This window comes from Anopheles stephensi, chromosome 3 (assembly GCF_013141755.1).
Source record: "Anopheles stephensi strain Indian chromosome 3, UCI_ANSTEP_V1.0, whole genome shotgun sequence".
NCBI lineage: Eukaryota > Metazoa > Arthropoda > Insecta > Diptera > Culicidae > Anopheles > Anopheles stephensi.
The window spans coordinates 45,795,526-45,816,862 of record NC_050203.1 but is presented as its reverse complement, the minus strand read 5'-3'; the positions used below and the strand labels follow the sequence as shown (position 1 = coordinate 45,816,862).

Here is a 21,337-nt window from a genome sequence, read left to right as displayed (position 1 = left end):
AGTAACAATTAAGTAAAGTGATCATAAACTTGGGAACTCGATCCTGTAGTTTACTGGGAAAGGCACAGGACTTCAACACGACCAGACCCTTAACAAATCGCGTCTAGACCTGTTAAGAGTGCTGTGTAGAACTTGCCTTTCAGCTATCAGTAAATAATAAATCAAGAAAGTCAGAAATCGGGTTTAAGGCCTCACAAGGCGTAAAATACAGAGTAAACTACACTTTGAATGATATTTCCACACTAATGCTGGAGCTTGAGATGAGTCTGTCCCATAACTATCCATCGCAAGACACTTTTGGCAGCTAAATCATGAGGCACTGCAAAAAAATATTATAGTTTTGTTAATAAGTTTTACTTCAGATATGTTTCTTCTTCCTATCATCTATGAACCGGAAGCTATCAAAAGTTTGAATTTCATTTCCAAGCTTTCATCTTAAGCAGTTTATTTTACCAGGCTTCACAACTTGGAGTGGTCCAGTGGCTACAATGCGGAAGCAAGAAAGCATTGCAACCGCTCCGCAGCACTCCTTCAATACTGGTCACGGGCTAGAGCAGTTGTCTGCCAGTCCAATGGGCCTACTCTCAACGCTCGGATCCATTCTCAGGGCATGAGCAGTCATACCACAATGGTAAAATCAGCTTTCAGCTAATCATTGACCTTTGACGTAAGCCAGGTTAAAACTGTCCCTGTGAATCTTCCTCTCCAATGCAAGTAGTTCGCCCATTTTGGGCAGAGGCCGTGTATCAGAGGTGTTGGTGAGTTCTGGGCAACCATACTAAAAATATCTAAAAACCAACTACATTGTCTAATAGTAAAAGCTTTGTTAGCAACTTTGAAATGGATGAGTGGTGTTATTGTACTGTCGAAACTGGGAAGCTATCCGTCAGTGAATACAGCGCCAGTTTTGTCCATCGCGGCAAGTTGAGAGGAAATGGCTGTAGTATTAGCAGTAGACAGGTACGAACAGGAAGCGGACTTTTTACCCCGTTTGCTTGGTTGGTAAGGTTAACCCCGTTGGTTAGTTTAAGAAAACGATAAAATTTATGAATAATTAACTATTTTTTTAATAAACTTATATCTATTGCAGCTAAACAGAATTTAAATACTTTTTTTCAACCATCAAGAGATAATGCATTAGTTAATTTCGTTGAACAGTGAATGGAAAAGAAAAAAAGGAATTTATATTAATACTTTATTTATTGTGTTATATTTAAGATTTTTTTAAAATTTCATTGTAAAAAATACCACTTGGAAATTGATTTGTATAACTAATGAATAGAACAACATAAAGGTCCGTGTGAGATGGTGATTTCTCCCATCTTTGTGCAACGATCATTTCAAAACTCGAATCGTCTTACCGCCACCAAACGTCTTCAGTCTGACGTCTGAAGCAGTGGACAGACAGCACCGCATCGTCTATATGCCGCTGTGAAAAAAGACGGACGTTTCTGAAGGGTTCCGTTTGAATTTAAATGGAACGTTGGAAGCATAGTGTCAATGAAAGCGATATGGATTTTATCTGTTCGTGATTCTTTTATATTTCTTATAAGGCACACCGGCCATTGCATTCAAGGCTCTAATCTTACAAGGGGTCTTAGCCTACCGTTAGTTCCTTCCATTCCTATAGTATACACGCAGTAGGATAGACAGCCCAGCGTACGAAGCGAAGGTTCGGATCAGTTGAGAGATTCCAGGCATAATACAACAACGGTACGAACCTTCTACCATCTACGGCTAGAGCAGCAAACACAAGAGGTCAAACGGTACGATTTGTTATTAATTTATTTCGTTGTAATGTCTTTACTTCTTACATACATTGCGACTGCCTAACGCACAACGTCGCCCGTCGCCGTACTTTCCGCTTCGATTTGTGTGTGTGTGTTTTGTATAAGTTCAACGTTTCCGTGTGTGTCTGTTTGTTTTAAATACTGATATTGCTATCTTTAACAGTTTAAATAATGCACTAACCAATACGCCCTGTTCGGTTTCCTGGAGACACTGGATACAGGATGTGAAATCATATCCTTCGGGCGAGTGAAATCAATTGCAAGTGAAATCATTTCTGCTGTGTGTACACACAGCTACGATGCGGTGATAGAATTGTTTCTATTTGATAGGTGGAAAAGTTTACAGAAAAAGCTGTTCGATACCAAGCTTGAATAGTGCACGAACAAATTTCCAACCGAGAACGTTTGGAGAACACGAGTGCCGTCTTACTTGCTGGCCCAGGCTGCCAAAGATACATTTGACTAATGCAACAAAAAGCTTTACCTCTACAGTTCATACACTAACTGAATAAATAACGAAAAATTAACAACATCGAGTCGCCGCACTTGCTGTCTTTGCTTACGATTATTCTTAATCTAAGACAGTTTTGTTTTACTCGCGTGAAAACGCATTTATAGTTAAATTGCACCAAGGCCACACGATAGGCCACACTGAAGATTGATCTTCTCCTATGTTATTCTCTTTCTTGCCGTGGTGGAGTGTTTTCTGTCGATGATCTTTTGCGGGTGGGGATCGGTTAGTGTAGCGAAATGGAAAATTCAATTTTCACTGTGCTGTTCTTGTTTCTTTGGTCGTAGAATACACCGATCACTGTTTTGGATGGCGCTCTAAAAGAAATGCATGGATGTGTGTGTGTGGAAGGGATTTTTTTACTTCAAAAACCTCACTCAGGAAACACTCAAACTCGGTTCAGTAAATAGAAAGGGGTTCAACCTAACTCGCCCCTATGTATTGTTGCCTCTAACCAGAGGCCACACAACAACAGCAGCAACCGACCAGCCACCTGTGTTGGTGGCGAGTTTCTCCTGCAATGTTAAAAGTAAATCCAACTTAATCGTTAGTATTGTACATGTCCCGGCTTGTCGAATGGAAGATTGCGGCCTGCATGCTGCCAAGAGTCTTTCTGCCTGGCTGCCTGGCCTGGCCCGCCTATGTAAGTAAGTACGTCGAAAACTGGATGGAACATGGAACGGGGTGCCCGATCCAACCCGATCGGCCACGATCACGAACGGGGCTGGCGAACAACGCAGGATGGTTAACCAATCGAGCCTTCGTTGCTCGGTGGCCGATTGGTGGGAGTTGTGTCGCCCTTGCTGCTACTGCTGCCGCTGCTGTTGGTGCGGGCCGGAGGCGTCGAGGCTGGCACGCTGCACAGTGCGCACGGGCAGGGACCACCCAACTTTTTGGCCAGCATCGAGCGCAGCTTCAGTGCCGGGCCCAGCTTCATGCCGAGCGAGTTCGTCAGGTGTTCCTCGGTTAGCAGCGGCAATCCGGCACCGTCGATGCTCTGATCACGAAAGCTCTGCAAAACGGGGAAGTGAACGAGGAAAGCGATATTAGAACCACTGCACTGTCGACAGATTGTTGAAAAGAATGAACGGGGTCACGCTCGGCCGGGTCCGCGTGATTGTATCGGAAAAGTCGTGGCATATCAACGACACCGCACGACAGAACCGTAACAGATCGATAGGGGTTTCTGGGTTCGATAAAGGGATCAGTAATGAGTTTTTTTTTTTGGGTTGATATTTTGGTGAACCTGACATGGACATGGAGATTTACTTCCTATTGTAGCAGCTCCGAGAGTTGAGAAAGGAAGGACAGAAGTCAGCTAAGCCAACTGGCACATTCGCTCAGTTCTATCGCCGGAGGGTGGCCGTTGCGAACAGGCTCTAAGAAAGAATCAACAACCACCCTGCTCCTAATGATAGCGTTGCTGGCGTTGCTCAAACTGTGCCTCCCACCACTGGTGGCCCAAAGCATGCATGTGGCTAACACAAAGCAACAAATGGCTCAAGTAAAGCAGGCCAAACTGGAATGCACCGCGGATTCGAGCGCATATGCTTGCTGTGCTTCCTTTGAGCTCGGAAAGGTTGGCACAAGTCAGACAGGACAGGATACGAAATCTGTGCCAGTTAGAAGGGCCGCAAAGATGGACACAAAGAAGGGCGAGCGATTATGCATATCAAAAACCCAACATCCGATCGAGAATGATCCGGAGATGGCAGAGCACTGGTGCTGTACGAGAGCCAAATCCCTTTGCAGAAGGCAAACCGAATTGGAACGAACCGTTGGCACGCGCCTTCGGGCTGCCGACGTCACGATCCTACCATTACACTTTTGTAATAACAGTGCACATCGAGAAGCTGGTGCTGCTGCTGCTGCAATCTTCTGCCATTCTTCGGGAAGACGACGGGTGGCATGCATCTGCGAGCGGCTAATGTCATGGATGGCAGGATGAAGTGTGCTTCTAATGCATTTTTGATGGGATTTTGACCATTGAAAAATGTGGTCCGTTTCTGGTAGCTTACATCAGGAACAAATATGTTGGTTAAAGAGCGTTACAACAAATAAAATCAATAGCCAGAAAGCTGTATTATTGTGCTTTTTTAAGGCTGATTAGCCGATCTTGCCCTCAAAACAGGAAGCAAATTTGGCGCATAAAAATCCCCCCTTGGGAGATACAATACTCAGCACACACACTGGTCAATTGCCCCAGTCTAGTTAGTTGGGCCGGAATGGGTTGCCTCGTTTATGGACCGATCCAGGCGATCCAGTGTTCCGGTGCAATGCACATGCACCCCGTGTGCTGCCACTATTTAACGCTTCGAACGCCCCGAGCATTTAACGACTGGGCATCTACAAAACGTCGGCGATGGGTGGGTGGGTTTCGGAGGCATTAAGCATAAAATGCTGAAACTACCAACGGGCAGCATGATTATTATGTTACCAATGTGCTTGCGGAATGCCGGCGCCCAACAATAACTTGTTGGTCGGCCTCCTTCTTTGGCTATTTCCACCATCCAGGATCAGCCGATTGGGGTTGCCGAGTTTTGCTTATTTACGAGCATAACGATCACTTCTTAAGAGCAACGTGGCTAGTTGGGCAAAGAAGTGTAAGAGGGCAATTTTAAATTAGTGTTTACAGGAGCTCACTGATCACTAATGATGGGGATAGTAGACAAACACTTAGAGACGCTGTGTTTTGGTACTTTCTAAGGTTATTTACTATTAGTACGGTGTAGGATACTGCCCACAAGATTTTCTCCCTAATATCGACAAGATCGACTTGCCCCACTGGTAGAAGGGATGCAGTTGGAAACTGTCAGTGAGGGTTCTGAGGTGGAAAATTAACCCCTGACTAGATCTCTGCCATGATCTTTGACTAATCTTCATTGATTTCCTACCATCTCTTCACTGGTTGTTAAGCCGCACAGCCAGCATAAAACTATACTACGCAATGAGCACTATTGGAATCCTGGCCAAGCTTATCGTGTAATCTGGAAGCGCGTGTATTCTGCAGGTAGAGAGTGTCATCGGAGGCGTTCTTCGACAAGTCAATCCAAATCGTGGCATCCGCTGAACTCGTCCAGATGAGAGGAACATGCTCATAAGGATTTGTTGGCTCTATATACCCGGATGGACAATTGAGAAGCTCTACAAGCTGTACAGTGATTTCACCATCGCGAAGTGAATAAGTCTCGCACGGCTCCGGTAGGCTGGCCATATCATGAGAAAGATACCGGACGTACCAGATTTGCCTGCCCAGTAATATTACATTCAAAAGCTTCAAACACCTACTAAACACTCAACACGAGAGGTATTGGTCTACCTATTCTCACTTCCTGGACTTGACTTACGCCCAGTAAGATCATCAATTCTGCGTACGTGGAAACGGTAGGAGTTTAGCAAATTCATCCTCTTGTATTATTAGACCGATTCGATCATACATCAGTCCGGTGACCGAGGCGATAGCGGACCTGTGTTAAAATCCTTTCCTGATCGCCACCCTCAATGAGGGACTGACTATCCAGCCAAGGGTAAATCAAGTCACAGAAATGATGAAGAAGAAGAAGTAGAAGTTGCAAAATGAAACAAAAACACAAAATCTCTTACCAACATTTTAAAACCATCCAAAAACGATCCTCTGATCTAGGAACGATAATCATCCATAGAGACATTATTAGTTTGGAGATTAAGTGCCGCGGCGATCAAGGGGAATCAACGAACGAAATTTTGAGGGCGGAAGGGCAAACATCGATAACGTGTAATAACACATGGGGTGTCAACAACACAACACACAAATGTACGATGTAAATTGGATGTAAGATGTTAATTCGAGCGCAGATATACAATGTTGCTGTCCTCCGATCTGTGCCATGTGCCGATCCTCAAGGTCCTTACAGAACGCGTTATTCAGATTAGATGACTTACAAATTCCAACGCGTACGAATCAAGGCGGAAACAAGTCAACTATGACAAATGAACCGTTTGGCACGACGCACCCGCCTCCTACCATCGCCCACGAACCCCTCCTCCTCCCCCCTCTCTTCCACCATCACGGCAGGTGGCTTGCAATTGATTATACCTAGGTCCAGCCGACCGGCCAGTTTCAGTTTCAGCGCCTTGCTGCTCCTCAAAAAACCGATGGCCGGTAATTAGCGCATTCGCATTTAGACACTCGCAGGTTTCGCCTGAGTTTACGGTTGGCAACGGTCGGCGAAGCACTTGTGCGCTCGGCTGAAAACAAGCCCGGCGGCGGGTGCAACGGCAGGAATCAATCTTAGCACCCGATGCCCAACAACAGCAGCGCCAGCTCGGGAGGAATCGTTTCGGGTAGGGATCGAAATGTTAACTATTCCCAGCTACACCTTCCGTGCCCGTCCAGTCTAGCGTTTCGATTTACTGCACACGGGAAGCACAGTGGTGGTGGCTAGGGCTCGCTTTGCAGGGCTCGCTTTATCTATATGCACATTAAGAAAATCCACTCACAGGGAGCAGAGAGCGAAAAAGAGTGCGCGCGTGTGCAGGCAGACACTCGGGCCTTCCGAGTGCGAGTGCGCGCGCGCGCGCGCCCGCCGACAGCAGCAATTATGGGGGAATAGCATGCGCGTGCACTCGTGTACTGCATCGGTGCACCAGATGCAGCAGCGCGAACGGCAACGCTCGCTCATTGTGAATGAGTGATTGCTGCAGCCGAGTACCGTTTTGCGTTTGCTGCCGCGGGGCAACCGGCGCTGCTAGGACGAACCGTTCCCGTCGTGCTCCGGAAAGACGCCCCCTAAAAAATGGCCTTCGCCAGGGAGCTCAATCAACCGCTCGGAAAAACAGATCCACCGATAGGACCGGGGCCGGATAGGGAGTTGCGTAAAACATTCACATTCAAAGTCGGCCAGGCTGGCGGGGGGGTTGGGAGCCAGCCAGGGTAGCCCTACGAAAACCGACAATTTGTGCAATTGAATGCTTACGATTTACTCAATGAACCACCAAGCGGTTACCAGCGCGGCTAGCGCACTTTCGTTCATAAATCTTATCGCAGGCCGAGCGCCCGTGATGAGGGCTACTGGCATCAGGATAGGTGGGCGCCTGCCCGCAAATTGCTATTCTGTGTTGGTGTGCCAACATATAAACAACGGTTTTCCTCCCGGCAACACTCTCGGGGGTGGTTCAAATGGATCGCAGGAATACAGGAGAAAAAGCACTGTAGGATGCAGATCCTGAAGAGATTTACGGCAGCTCTAACTTCAATCAAGTTCACTCCCGCTGGCTAACCATCAGCGGGTACGCGTCAATTATCTTAATAATCATATTCAATTCTGCCCTGTTTGTCTTGATGAGAGGAACAATCGTTTATGCTGAAATCGGTTTTAAGTCTGGGCCAAACCCCTAAAGGATGCAAGGGAATGGCCAGGAATTGTGCAAACTACGAATGCGACGGGAACATTTCTCAACTCCAACCTCTATTACAACGCTCGAAACGATCAAATCCTTGCAATTCTGTTTGGTAAGTTTGTATGCATATGCTCCGTCACTCTATTGACTATTCGCCCGCTCGGTGGCCTTTGGTTCACATACTAATTAATCATTCAGCCTTCCCGAGACTTTCTATCCCGTTTAATCGAACATCACACGACGGTCATGCTTAAAAGGCAGATTAGTGGAGACGGATGGATGGTAAACGGGGCTGGCTTCTTGTGCCATTGAGAACTTCAACCCGCGGCATGTGGTAGCACACAGGGCAATCAGCTTTTGATTGAGATCCCTTCTTTCTTATAGCGATCGATCTACCCTCTCCGATACCGACCCCGGTCGAGGCACTTCCTCAGCTGGCAGTTAATCACCCCGCGCCTTTTCCCTACCCACTGACGGTTAGCTACAAGCTTTGCTTCAAATTCACTTTATTCTCTTTGTAAGTAGCAACAACGTTTTCGCTATAAAAAAACTATAAATCAATGCTGCCGATGCGAGGCACTATATTCTGCATCGGAATCGGTACCTTTCTCTTCTTGTGCGTATGGGACTCGATGGGAAGCAGCGATCAATCACGATAATATTCTTCATCCGATCGTTTCCAATCAGAGAGCTTTTAGCAAAAAGAAACATTGGAGAGTGAATAAGCCACAAACTTCACTTGCTTTTATTAGAGAATGTGGCGCTATTACGACGCTAATAGCCAACTGGACGTGACAATGTCATCACCGGTAACCGGTACATCAAACTGGTGCGAAGGCATCAAATTCATCACGCAAAACATTGTAAATGTGCTGAAATTTTGTTCAATTAATTGATCCCGTATCGAGCAACATTGTAGGAAAGTGTAACACGATACACACAGCGACCGGAACCTGACGGCACAATTCGCTCGACACAATGTTTCAGCGTGTTCGACAGCGCTTCAGCAGCAACAGCAGAGCAACACGCTTGATTCGCTTTACCACCAACGAAACGCTCCATTAACCGTTTGCCATTGCCTCGGCGGAGGTGAGAGTTGGGCAGGAAAATTGTTATGATTAAAGCCCTGTGCCATATACACATAAAAGATGATGCCCCATCGCAGAAGTGGGGCCGGATGGATGCAACCCGGTTGCCTCCCGGTCGTGTGAGATGGTTATGGTGTGTGGCGCAGATTAGCTGCTCTAAGGTGACCAAGGTGAAAACGAAAATCGATCCCTTCTTGGTGCTTGATAAGAAAGCACGACGCAAGACGCTTCCATAATGGCTGCCGGATTTAGCAGAATGGCAGCCATCATCAATGTTTGCCGCGATCGAGGCGACGGCAGCACGGCAGTTGCACCAGTTGCAGTAGGACAGACACACACACAAAAAAAAACCGGCGTGTGCAATCTCAGCCCCGTCCTCAGGATCACCGGAGGACTGTAAGGGTTTGCCTTTCGAGCGGGTGCAAAGTGTAATATATTTGCTTGCTCCAATCAAGGCCCTCAATGAACCCGGGCTAGCGGTGGCCTTCCCGGTCCCGGTCATCAGCAGCACCACACACATGCACACAAACACACACACACACACACACACACACACACACACACGTGGTGTGTTCTCCTCCGCAACATACGGACACTTTGTTTGCGAACTAACTTTGCACCGATGGCGAGCCGAATGGCGACGGGACAATGAAGGAAGACACGAGAACAAAGCTGCTCCTGGTGCAAACTGCGCAGAGCAGTAGAAGATTGCACGCTCGGGGGCACATTTTAATTCTGGTCGGGTACACCGTACTGCCGTCCCCCTGATGATCTTGCCACCCCCCCCCCCCCCCCTTGGCCTGGCCGAGTGTGTTTCTAGAGGTCGTAAAAGGTTAGAATCGAACGTCTAAATTGACCGTGATCGAGATGTTGGGAAGTTTCGTACGGACGATGCATGCATGCATTTCCCGATGTGTTTGAGCAGTTTTGGCGGTTGAATGGATTTGAACGAATTTTAATTATTTTATATATTGTAAAAACAATGTTAATAAAGTTGTAAATAAAAAAATAAAATAATGAGAAAGAGTGATCGTGACCTTAGAAGGAGCCCACTCTACATTTGAGTTGTAGGAGTTTGAAGCATCAATCAGTTGCTTTTGAAGCAACAAACATGCTCTCAACATAAGAAACAACGTTAAGGAAAATATAACATTTTTCTTAACATAAACCAAGTACAGCTTTATCTCGATGTCCTCCTGATGCGCAACCTCTTGACATGCACAATAGACCCCCATTAACAAAATTACACCTTAATTCAATCAACTTTACTTCACTCGATGAAGTGTTTCATTCTCCCTGCTCTAGGATAAAGCTTTATGGAGAGATTAAAGGGTCACATACAACTGCACACACACACACACACACATACTCGATCGCTGCTTATAACACGCACGGAGGCTAAGTAAAAACCTCCCTCTTAAATACTTTTGCCACCACGACGGCCGAACCACAGCGCGAAAGGTGTAAAACCAGCACGATATCGATACGGCAGCACCGTTTCCCCGGTGGCTCAGCCGGACACCGACCGTCGGTGCTGCTCAGGAAGCATAATGCTGCAGTAATTCATCGGAAATTACAATCACCGGAGCGCATCCCACTGCACCGCGATGCATTCTAAACCCACGATCGCCTACAGTAAGTCGCAGCAGCGAGCGAGTTGCAGAAAAAAAAGAAAAGAAAAGGCCAGAAGAGAGCAACAGTGCGAAAGAGCTGGCAAGCAAGTTGCGTGCGCAAACGGCCGTGTTCGCAAAAGCAGCGAAAAGCGACGATTGCATCGGCCCCCGGGACCGACGATAGAGGCGCACTGGGCGAAATAATTGATCCCCGCGGCTACTTGAATAAAATATTTGCTACACATTTGCCGTTCTCTGCCCATCGTCGTCGTCGGCCCCGGCTCGGGATCCGCTCTGGTGTAGCATCATCAGCAGGCCTACAGGCCCCAGCTAACCTACCCGGGTCCTGACCTCGAACACCCCGGTTTCGAAGAGGGTTCGGTTCGGTTTCGGGATTCCTGGAATAGCTTCCTCGCCAACTTCCCGCCTGATCGCAGTACGCAGTACGAGGCACTGGCTGTGCGAACAAAAGGCTGCGCAGAAACCCTAAAAGCCCCAACAGCGGATAGCCGCTCTTGATTAGATCCTTTTTTGCTTTTTGCCCCGGTGCGTCGTCGTCATCGCGCTGGTCTGACGGACCAACCCCGGATTCACGATCGGGCAAAAGACGACCGATTGCCACTTGCAAACGTGGGGGCAACATGTTGGCGAGACCTTTGGCCCGGGGCATAACATGTTGTCTTCGTCGTCGTCGTTGGCGTCGCCGTCGCACTCGTCAAGCCGCACACGGCAGTCGAGTCAGGACCCGAGCGAGAATCGATAGAATTTTTAATGAACGTACCACGAAAAGCGAAGCCCGTGATTCTCGAAGATTGACGATCGACCTTGCACCGACGGATCCTGGAATCCGACGAAAATCATACTGGCGAATCCATAAAAACAACCCCCCAACCCCCAAAAAAACAAAGCACGACTTTAGAGCTTCAGCGAATTGTACCGCTTTGCTGCCCGTGGCTAAATATCCTTTTTGGCACAATCAACGGAAAAGGGCTGGCGTCGGTCGTAAAACGATAGAAAACGAGCCGAGCAGTCGTCGTGGTTAGGTTTTACTGTTGGCGTGGCAGAACATAAAAATCGTAACCCTTCGTTTGCCAAAAGTCCGCCGTCCAGTCTATGTGTGTGTGTGTGTGCCTGGATGCAGCCAAAAAACAATCAAAAAGCTCACGCTCAATCAAACATAAGCCCGCGAATAGAATGCTCGCAATTTTATGCTAATAATATGTTTCCATCGCCGCTCATTGTGGTGGCCCCCGAGGACATTCGTAGCATCCCTTCCAATTTCGAATGGGAAGATGCGTTCAGCGGCAAACCGGGAACGGGATTGTCCGGATCCGAACTTTGGCCGCCACAAATGAAAAAAACCCTCTGCGAACTGGAGCACCTTTTACTTTCGAGGCAGCCGCGCAGCTTTTCCCGCGCTGCCCTTTTTTCTTCTGCTCATTATCCACGACCAATAAAATGGGAAAGTTAATCACAACCGACTCGGCACAGGACTTTATCGATGCGTAATGGAGCAACGATTTGTGTTCGAAGCTCTAACGTTCGCCGGTTCTTGGCGTTGCGCGATGTGCACCGCGTGCGACCCGCATCTTCATTGGGTCGCGATTTCGTTCAACGCAATCGGATTTCCAGTTCCAACTTCTTAAGCTCTTAATTAGTTGCAGCAGTGCTGCATTCTCCATTCTCAGGGCAGCCCGCTCGGCAGAGGTGCAATTCAATGCCTTTCCCGTGCAATGCAGCGCTGGCGACCGGGAAAGACATCGCAGAAGGAACGAAAGGATACAAATAAGCGGTTATGAAGCTTAGCCCCGCAATGATTGCGTTCGCGATTGTGGCCAGCAAGCCGATGGGGTCCTTTCATTTTTTATTTGCTTGTGAACTCCCTTTACCCTTCATTCCTGCTTCATTCCGGACCGGTGCCGAAAAGCAAACGGCTCCACGAGCAGGGCCACGTGAATAAAGCTTTGCTTGTGTTGTGTATCTTGGCTGGTTGGTTGCCTTTTGTGCAGCGTTCGCACTTTTCGTTGCCTTTCGCCGGTTAATTAAGGTGAGAGTAAAACACTTGTTAACCTGTCGAAACGCATTTCGATAATTAACTTCTCGTTCGCAGATGATGGAAAAGAATTAACAGTTAGTTCGACATTCTGCCCCGGGAAAGTCGTGTGATTCTGTGTGATCGTCGCTGAACAAACACCGAAAACCCCGGGGCGTTTGATAGGGCAAGCGCTTAAAATTCCACACGCTTGCTCGAAGATTATGTCAGCTCGCTTGTCAATGCCTCCATCAAGAAAGGTTAAGCAAAGCCCTTGTTGCGGTACGAAACATAGGATCATAATTCCAAGTCTTCCTCAAACTCAAGAAGTTACACCCGTTAGACATTTTTGGCATTATACAAATCAAACGACCGCGATCGCTGCTCGCGATGCAATCGTTTGAATAGCTCAATCTTGCCTACCGCTGCTCGGTAGCGCATTTTCCTCGAAAGGTCAAGCCAACAAGCGCCAACAAGCTCGGTGCTTCGGTTACAATTACCTTCACATCGATCGATGCATCAAGAGGCGCGATACCGTGAAAGAATGAAAACATCCCCCAACATCCGCTTCTAATAGGCATGGAAAATACCACAATATCGCATCAATTCGATCGCACCCGATGAAAGAGAAGCGAATCTCGCGCCGAAGCGGAACGTCAGGGCACTCAGAGCATCCTTGCACCGGGCAAAAAGAAGCCCTGGTCGACCTGGCACCGGGTGAACTGACCGTGCGCAGTAGCCCTGAAGAAAAATGAGCAGCGTGCTTAACCGAAGACTAGTTTCCTCCGCACTGGCAATTCCTCTAGGCAGAATTGGTGTTCGCGTGCAAACGAGAACTGCATCTTCCGTCGAACTCGGCACTCGGATGCATCTTGGGCCCTTTTTTTGTTGTATGTCCCCTTTATCCATCGACGCATATCGGTGGAAATCTAGCAAGAAACGATGATGGCAAGAAGTGCACCGGTCGCACTCTGGCACGTCAAAAGCCGCTCCAGAAGCCCAAAAGGTAGCCCAGAGCTTGGCAAACAGCTATAGACCTGTAATGAATCTGTTATGTGCCGTGGCAGGGCAGAAACAGCCTTCTATTGGCTTTCTTTTGTTGATAGCTGCAACAGGAAGTTCAATGCAAGCTTCAAGCAAAAAGAACGATTAAAGTACAATGATAGAGATTTGAATTTAGCAGATAAAAACAAACAATTACAGAAGACCAAACAGCGTACATTCCAAAGCTATCGGAAAAGGGGGTTCTTTTCCTTCCATGAGATGCTGACTAAACAGAAGGGCTGATTAAGGTTCCCCTACCGACAAAATCTCAAGCAAACCTTGTCTAATCACATATCGAGTGGATCAAGTGAATATTATGATTTCGAATTGGAGGAGTCAAACGTTTGTCAAACTTTTGTTCTCGTGAAGGCGAGACAACCTATCCGTCAAATTGATGACTCCGCATTCGAAAAATGCATATAAAATGTTAAGAACAGCAATTGCAGCTCCCATCATCGATTCGATCGAATTCAATTGATCGATGAGGAATATTTCCCTATACGACCGCACAGGTTCCTAAATATCAGCCGACGAGAGGAAAATGATTATTGAAAAAAGTTAGCCGCTGCCTATGATTGTTTAACATGTTCTACTTAGTTATTTGTGTTTGTGATTGTGATTTAATGGGCCTTGTGATACAGACACCGATCTTCACACGGTAGGACCGGAAATCCGATTCGGACTGTCCCCTTTTAGTAACTGACAATTCAATTACTCAGTATCTTTACGTCTAATAATTCAGAAATGGCAGGCATGACTTAATAAGAGGTCGTAAGGCCAAGGAGAAGAACGTATGCTTAAAGCATCAAGGCTAAAGCAAATGATTGCAGAGCATACAACAGCAGTAATTTATCCCCAGCTATTAGACCCTCCTAGAAAGCTCTCGAAAATCTTTATCTCTTAGATTAAAAAATGATTTAAGAGTAAACCGACCGACCGAAATTCTGTCCCGGAACGACTGCACCTGAATCATACCACCTCGTATACACCAGAGGTCTTCAATAGCAATCTTTACCGTGAAATATGAACACGACAGTTACTGTTTGCAAACACCTTCATCCAGCAAATAACCTGCACACCCTGAAACATGACACAAATTTCCTCTATTGCAACGGTTCGCGTCAGAGGCCGATGGCAACCACCTGACGCAGTGGAAATAACATTCCCAGAGACGTGAACGGTTTTCCCACCAGCATTCCGGCGATTTCTCCAAAATCACAGAACAGATGTTCTTCAGGAACCGTACTGTTTTCGGCGTCGTTCTCTTTTTCCCACTCATGCCCTCGCGCGCGCATGTGTGTGTGTTTCAGCTACATTTTCCGTGAGCTGCTGCTGCTGCTGCTGCTTTGTTTTTATATTGCCCTCCACCGTACCGCAATTGCCCAAAATTTAGCCCCTCCTCATAACCCTCTCCCTGATTCCTCCCCATCCTACACACACACACACGGTAATCGTAGCAAGATCAGAAGTCTCTTGATGGATCATCGATGATGCTGGCCACTTAAACGGCTACGCCAAAAGGCTCAGCCACAGCTTGGCCCGGCTGTGCTTGTGAACGAAAAAACCCACCCAACGCTCCAGCTGGCACCCTCCCCAAAGGGTGTCGGAAAGGGAATTCATCTCGTTTCATTTCGTACTTCCTAGTGGCTGTACCGTTCCGTACTCCCCAACAGCACACTACACCCACCACGATTGTCCGGGGCAATTAGATTTTTAAAACAAATCACAACCATTCGGTACTGACGACCTTTTTGACGGGGCGAACATTACGCGAGTGTGACGACTGATCACATGAAAAGACCCCCAGACGATGGGACCTCGCTTTCCGCAGCGTTCCCGGGCGCTCGCCGTAGCCGCGTTGCGTAACGAATCCAATTAATGAGAACTAATCCCAGTTCCCGGTGGCCCCGCTTGTTCTGGTAGACCACCGCGAATCGAAACCTTCCGATTCCGAGTGGGAAGCCGTAGATGGTGAATTAATAACAGGAAATGTGTTGTCTATTTATGTGCTGCCCTGCGAGTGGTGCAAAAGATTGCTTCGGCCAGCGCACGATGGTTATCGGAAATTGGAGCTACAACCTAACCTCGGAACGCGCTAGATGCAGGATTCACCCTCGGACCCGAACCCGAATCCCAGATGGTCTATGACCGGAAGGGTGCGCGAGCACTTGCTCTGGGAGCTCAGATTTTCTAAGCGACTTGCTACAACAATGTCAACAGATCGGTTGATTGGGATCGATGGAATTTCCGATCCGAGCGAGAACGATCGCCCAAGAACCCATACGCACCTGTGCGCTTGGCTTCTAGGTCAGAGGCTACAGGGAAACCTGTTCTCGCCCCAGCTCGGGTGTGTAGAATTTATTTCGAGAGCTGCTGAATTATTCAACGGCTTCAGAGTTATTTTGGACGCGAAGACGACACATAACCGGTCAACCCAACTCCTCCGCACACGTCCCGCTCCTGCCTGCCTTCACGCTCGCTTCGCAGTTCTTGATTTGGCAAGTTCAAAACAACGACTACGCCTTTCATGCATAATGGATGAGATGTTGCGTTACGCGCCGAAAGAAGACACACACACACACACAGACAGAAAACCTATCTAACCCACCTCAAAGATCATAGGTTAATATTAGGGAGCAACAAATAGTTGTAATCCTGGCGAGCTCCCATGGAACGTTCTAATTGTGACGCTTAGGCGCTTAGCAACTTTGCTTTATCAAGAGTTCGTTAGGCGACCCGAAAACCGGCCAATGTTCTCAAGGGAAACTGGAAGATTAGCGAGCGTGCTTCAAGTTTAGTTATTTATGTTCGTGTCTCATCGTATCCACCTGAGCAGCGTGCTTAAGTCAGCTGAATAAATTGAAAAATCATAGTTTGCCTTAACCGAGCTAATTAGATTATATTACCAGGTTCAGCGCCGCCGAGAGCAAATGCTGAGCTTTCATTAAACGGTTTCATGTTCAAGGCTTTACCCTATTCTCAACTGCTCGTATACTGTTGAACCTATCGATACCAACACGAAAATGACCATGGCTCAACCATGTGGGGATTACGGAAAATATTATAGTAACGACGTCCTCATCCGCATCCTCCGCCACCAAACACCATCCGTTGGTCTGCGTTTCGCTAATTTCAACTAACTGTTGATCCCAATCAAGGTTCACGACTATTTTTGCCACCGATGTCGCCCGCTCAATATTCAAACTCCGAATGCGAATTCGGCCATCCAGCTGAGCGTGGAAAGCATCGCCCGGGCCAGAAAAACAAGCCGACGAACAAAAAATCAGACATCGTTCGCATATCAACCAATCGAGCACACCGGGACCGACCCCAACCCAAACGGGTTATCAATAAATAGCGAAAAAGGTTAGCATTTGCATAAAACTGTTTCTAAAATCCCGAGAAACAAAACAAAAATAACACGGTCAGCGTGCACGAAGATCCCCCGGTCACCAACAGCCTCACACGCCCGTGGCAGAGGAAAGGCCAACGGCGACCGGCCAACCGGTGTTTTTATCTTTTGTGAATGAGTCCCTCGAAGCTGACGGCGTGTGGCTGAGTGTGTGGAAACAATGTGCGACAGAACCGGGCGATCTTTTCGGCCAAAATCCAGTTCGAGATGGATTTCGATGGTTTTGGATTGGAGGCCAGGCTAAAGATAGGTACGCCACCACCGTCCGGTACTGTTCGGTCGCCGCACCATCTAGCCGGTGCTCAGTGAGTATTCGTGCCTAATTTGTCGCCCCGTCTCGGCAGCAGGTTGTTGCCACGAGCGCTAATGTTCGCCCCCTCCAACCCGTAAGCGACCACGGGAACGACGTCCAGTTTTGATTCGCATCACTTTTCGCGTCACACGGCTGAACTCTATCTTTGGCATCTCGCGGACCAGCCTCGATATGGCCGCATAGAACAGGAATGCAACGAGACTAGTTCGGGCCTACATTGACGAGGTCTAGCTGCCAGTGCAGGGTGCAGTGTCAACGGTAAAACGGGATCATGCTCCATGTATGGCGATGGCTTCCCCGCACGAAGCGCACGATGAAGATCATGATGTTGATGTTGATGCTGCTGATGATGATCATCTCAGCACACGGCGACCAAACGAAAAAAAAAAACGGGGAGAAACAAAACCGTCTCCGATACACTAACACACACACAGACACACAGACACACCCGTCTAACTAGAAGAAGCGAAGCAAAGGTAAGGCAAACCGCGACAGAATGCCACGGTGTGTGGTGCAAAGTCGTTGAAAACCGGGCAAGGCTCTGAAAACGAGATCAAAGTTCTCGTTCCACCCAGGTTCACCCCGGGGCCCCGGCGAACGCTCGGGTTGCACCAGTATCTATCCTTGAACTGCCGCTGCATCTACTTCCCGTCCACCCGCGTTTCCCCGGCCGCCGCCACCGTGCGTCGAGTGATCTAGCGGAGCTTTCAAAAGCGACGAACCCGGACGGAACTTGTTCTTCTTAAGCTTGTGCTTCTCCTTTTCCCTGCTGCCCTAGCCGCAGCAGCGCGACGCCGTAAGATGTTGGAGCAGGTTCAGCTCGACCCAGCTGCTGCTGCTGCTGTTGTTGCTGCCAGGGGTCTCCCGATCAACGACGTGGCCATAGTTCGAGACGGGATCAATGACATCTATCGTGACATCGAGATCTGGTGGATCTTGTTCTTGCCCTTTTCCGTCCCCGTGCGCCATTAGGTGTCTTTTCATTTTTTTTTCTCCTCCCCTGTATGCTCAGCGAAAGAAATGAGATTTTTTTCATTCCGTCCACCTTTCGTCCGGACCCAGACACGCAAGCCCACCACAGCAGCAGCGGCAGCAGCAGCACCTTTAACTAAGCCGTTCAAAAACACATCGATCTAATTCTCCGCCCCGAATCGAATCATACGACGGTCGCCGCGGAATGTATCGCTTTCCGCTGTTTAACCTTTTAGCCCGAGATCCGCCTGACTTAAACCGGCAGCCGTGGGGTAACGAAACGAACGACACATTTGTCTAAATTCCCGCGAGAAAGTGTAGGGTCACCGGGGCTGTAATGGTGGTTACAGATAAGACGTTGTAAAAAGTGGAATATCACTTTTCATGAAATAATGAGTTCATTTTTCACTAGTTCCGTAGCCGTAGATTGGTGGCACTAAGCGATAATTTCATTAAGCTGAACTCACTTTGATCCTTAAGATGACGAAATGGATGAAAATCTGTCAATGTGGAGTAATATCTGACAAATTTGAATAACTGTGAGATCTGATAAATAATTACAATCAAGCCTGTAGATAGATTAACACCATGCCGTGGGCACTATGTATTAAACCGCGGCTCAAAATTTTACTCTGTTTCACCATCTGAACTCAATAAACATTTTCAGACTTTAGTGTAGCTCCCTCACGCTACGCTGCTAGTAACAGTGAGTGTAGGCAAAACCCTTCTCTACCTAGCGCTTACCAGTCAGTTTCTGGGAACTCATGTCAAACCGGCGCAAAGGGATTTGTGTTCACGCTCACGCGATAATTACGATTGACAGTTTGAGCTAGAGCCCGGGCATATACGTGCCAATTTCCCAGTTCGCGCCCCGTCCGCCATTGCGCCCTGGCGTCAGCGGACGTTCGTGATCTACACCGAGCGAATTGTCCCTCCGTGCTTCCTTCCGGTGCTCTCTGCCATGACACTGGACGCGATTCGTGCGATTCGCCCCCTATCCAGGTGCCAGTTGTAAATCATGTGCAGGCGCTAATCTGCGCCGATTAATCTTCGCGCACCGGCGCGGTGCTAGCACAACGCCGAAAGGCCAGCGAGCGCGCGCGAACAGAGCCCTGCTGACAGGATCCAATTTTCCGAGTTCCAAAGTGTCATTTGTTTACTACGACGCCGTGGCCTTGCCATGTCGACGTCGCCGTAGTCGTCGTCGTCGTCGTGCACATGCGGAGGAGGACAGCTTGCACGGTAACGAAACAGAACTGGATCGAGTGCGCTGCAGCATACACTCGAAATATGCTGCCTGTGTTAGCTACCGGCAAAACTCGGCGGACAACCTGTTGGAAAGGTGGCAACATTCTGGCCCTGCTGGCTAGGACGGGCGCGATACGGCAGGCGTCGCGTACGGCTCCGCTCAGCTGATAGGTATCCGTCCCTACTGCAGGCCACCAGTGGAATGCGTTGCAGCGGTGTTCCGATCTAGATGATATCATAATTTTTACCTTACCGGACACCACACGGTTGGAAGCAGTTTGAGCCCCGATTTGAGGAGCTGCTGCTGCAACCCGGTAGGAAATGGAAGCGGAAAAACGTGCTGAAAAACGTGTACCGCTGTACGGATAACCTGTACAGGGTGTGTGGCGGGAGTGGGAGGTTATGGGGTGGACCGGGTATGGTCAAAGTAACGGCTTCCACTTCCCACGAGCAGGATGTTCGCGGTCAGATGTAGACACGTTATTGCACCGGGGCACTGTGAGCACTGCAGAAGCCGATACGGGTCGTTGGCGTCCGAGCTATTGTTGGTTGGTAAAATCCCCTAACATTGCTGCAGTTCTATCTGTTGTAAGGTCTTCTAATCATTACAAAAATTCCAACAGTTTTGTTGTGAGTTCGAACATAATAGATTGAAACACATTTAAATATGAAATTATGGTCATAAAATTCTCCCATGCCTGTCTTTTCTTACAAAACCTATCTCCCAATACAAAATAAACTAATTCTTGTTCTTCCTCATCCCGTTGGATGTAATGAGCCCAATAAACCAACTAATGCGTCCCATTAGTCGGTTAATTGAAATCCTCATAAACGGTGTGTTACCGAGAGTGAACACGGCGGAGTCGCAAACAAGGCCGTTGATCGATTCGATGCAGCAACTATTGTGGCTGTAGAATGTGCGCAAGGTTTCATGCTGGGGTGTAGCATGGGTCCTAAGCAGTACCGTTTGTACCCACCACCGAGACACTTGCACCAGAGCGTGTGTGTGTGCGTGTGTGTCACTAATAAGCGTCATAAAATTAAATATTCAAATTTCCAACCCCTGGCTAAACGAATAATTAACACCGTCAAACCAGTCCCGATGTATGATTGCGTACATGTTGTTTTTTTTTTGCCACGGACGATAAGAAACTAAATCAAACACACGATCTGTGTCATTAGGGTGAATTATCACTTCATAATTTTACCCCGAGTGCCGCCACTCATTAATTATTTAAATTTTACCGCAATCGCGTTGTGCTAACAGTGCGTTGATGGAAACACTGGGACATGTACTACAATTGATACGCGATGAGAAGCATACGTTTCAACCTGTGTTTGACTTTGATACTACCAATCGGGAACTAACCGATTAAACTGTGTATCTAATTTAACGCCCTAGTAACACCTGCAGCTTACCAATAATAGCTTCTGCTCTACTCAATCTTCCCGGGCACTAATGAACTCCACTCACTCTCCGAAGGGCGGTGGTGCAATGTGCATCGAGTTTAGCAAAACTTAGCTACAGCTCACACCGTACCGTACAGGACCAATAAACACAAACGCGTTCGATTTCAGCGGCATGTAATTGGTTAAGCACCTAGCACCCCGTTTCGCTCATAGCAGCCCACTAGGCTCATAACTCATATGGAAATCTACCGGACCCAACCGGGCACCCAACCAGCAAGCATTGAAATACAATTTAAATTGAGAGATTAACCGAACAAGAGCGGGAGCAAAGTGGAAAAGTATATTTGTTTTCCTGCGTTCGCCACGTCGCTTTGCTTCCGTGCGTTTGCTGCTGGCTGCAGCGACCCCCGGTTACAGTATTGGTTTCATGCGCCCGAGCGAATGTTAATCTTACAAATCGATAATAAATGCGGTACGAATGAGAGTATAATGGTAATAATACTGTTACGATCGTAAAAAATACGG

General features: G+C 47.9%; 1 protein-coding gene across 3 annotated transcripts in view; it reads right to left on the bottom strand.

Annotated features, from left to right (window-relative positions):
- Positions 1-1,759: 1,759 nt before the first annotated feature.
- The window catches only part of LOC118511087 (putative uncharacterized protein DDB_G0277255), a 53,423-nt gene continuing 33,845 nt past the window's right edge, over positions 1,760-21,337 (bottom strand). For all 3 annotated transcript variants that reach the window (XM_036053770.1, XM_036053772.1, XM_036053771.1), the window contains exon 8: positions 1,760-3,313. In XM_036053770.1, coding sequence (XP_035909663.1) covers positions 3,047-3,313 — 267 coding nt within the window. In that variant the 3' untranslated portion in view covers positions 1,760-3,046. The remainder of the gene's footprint in view (positions 3,314-21,337) is intronic.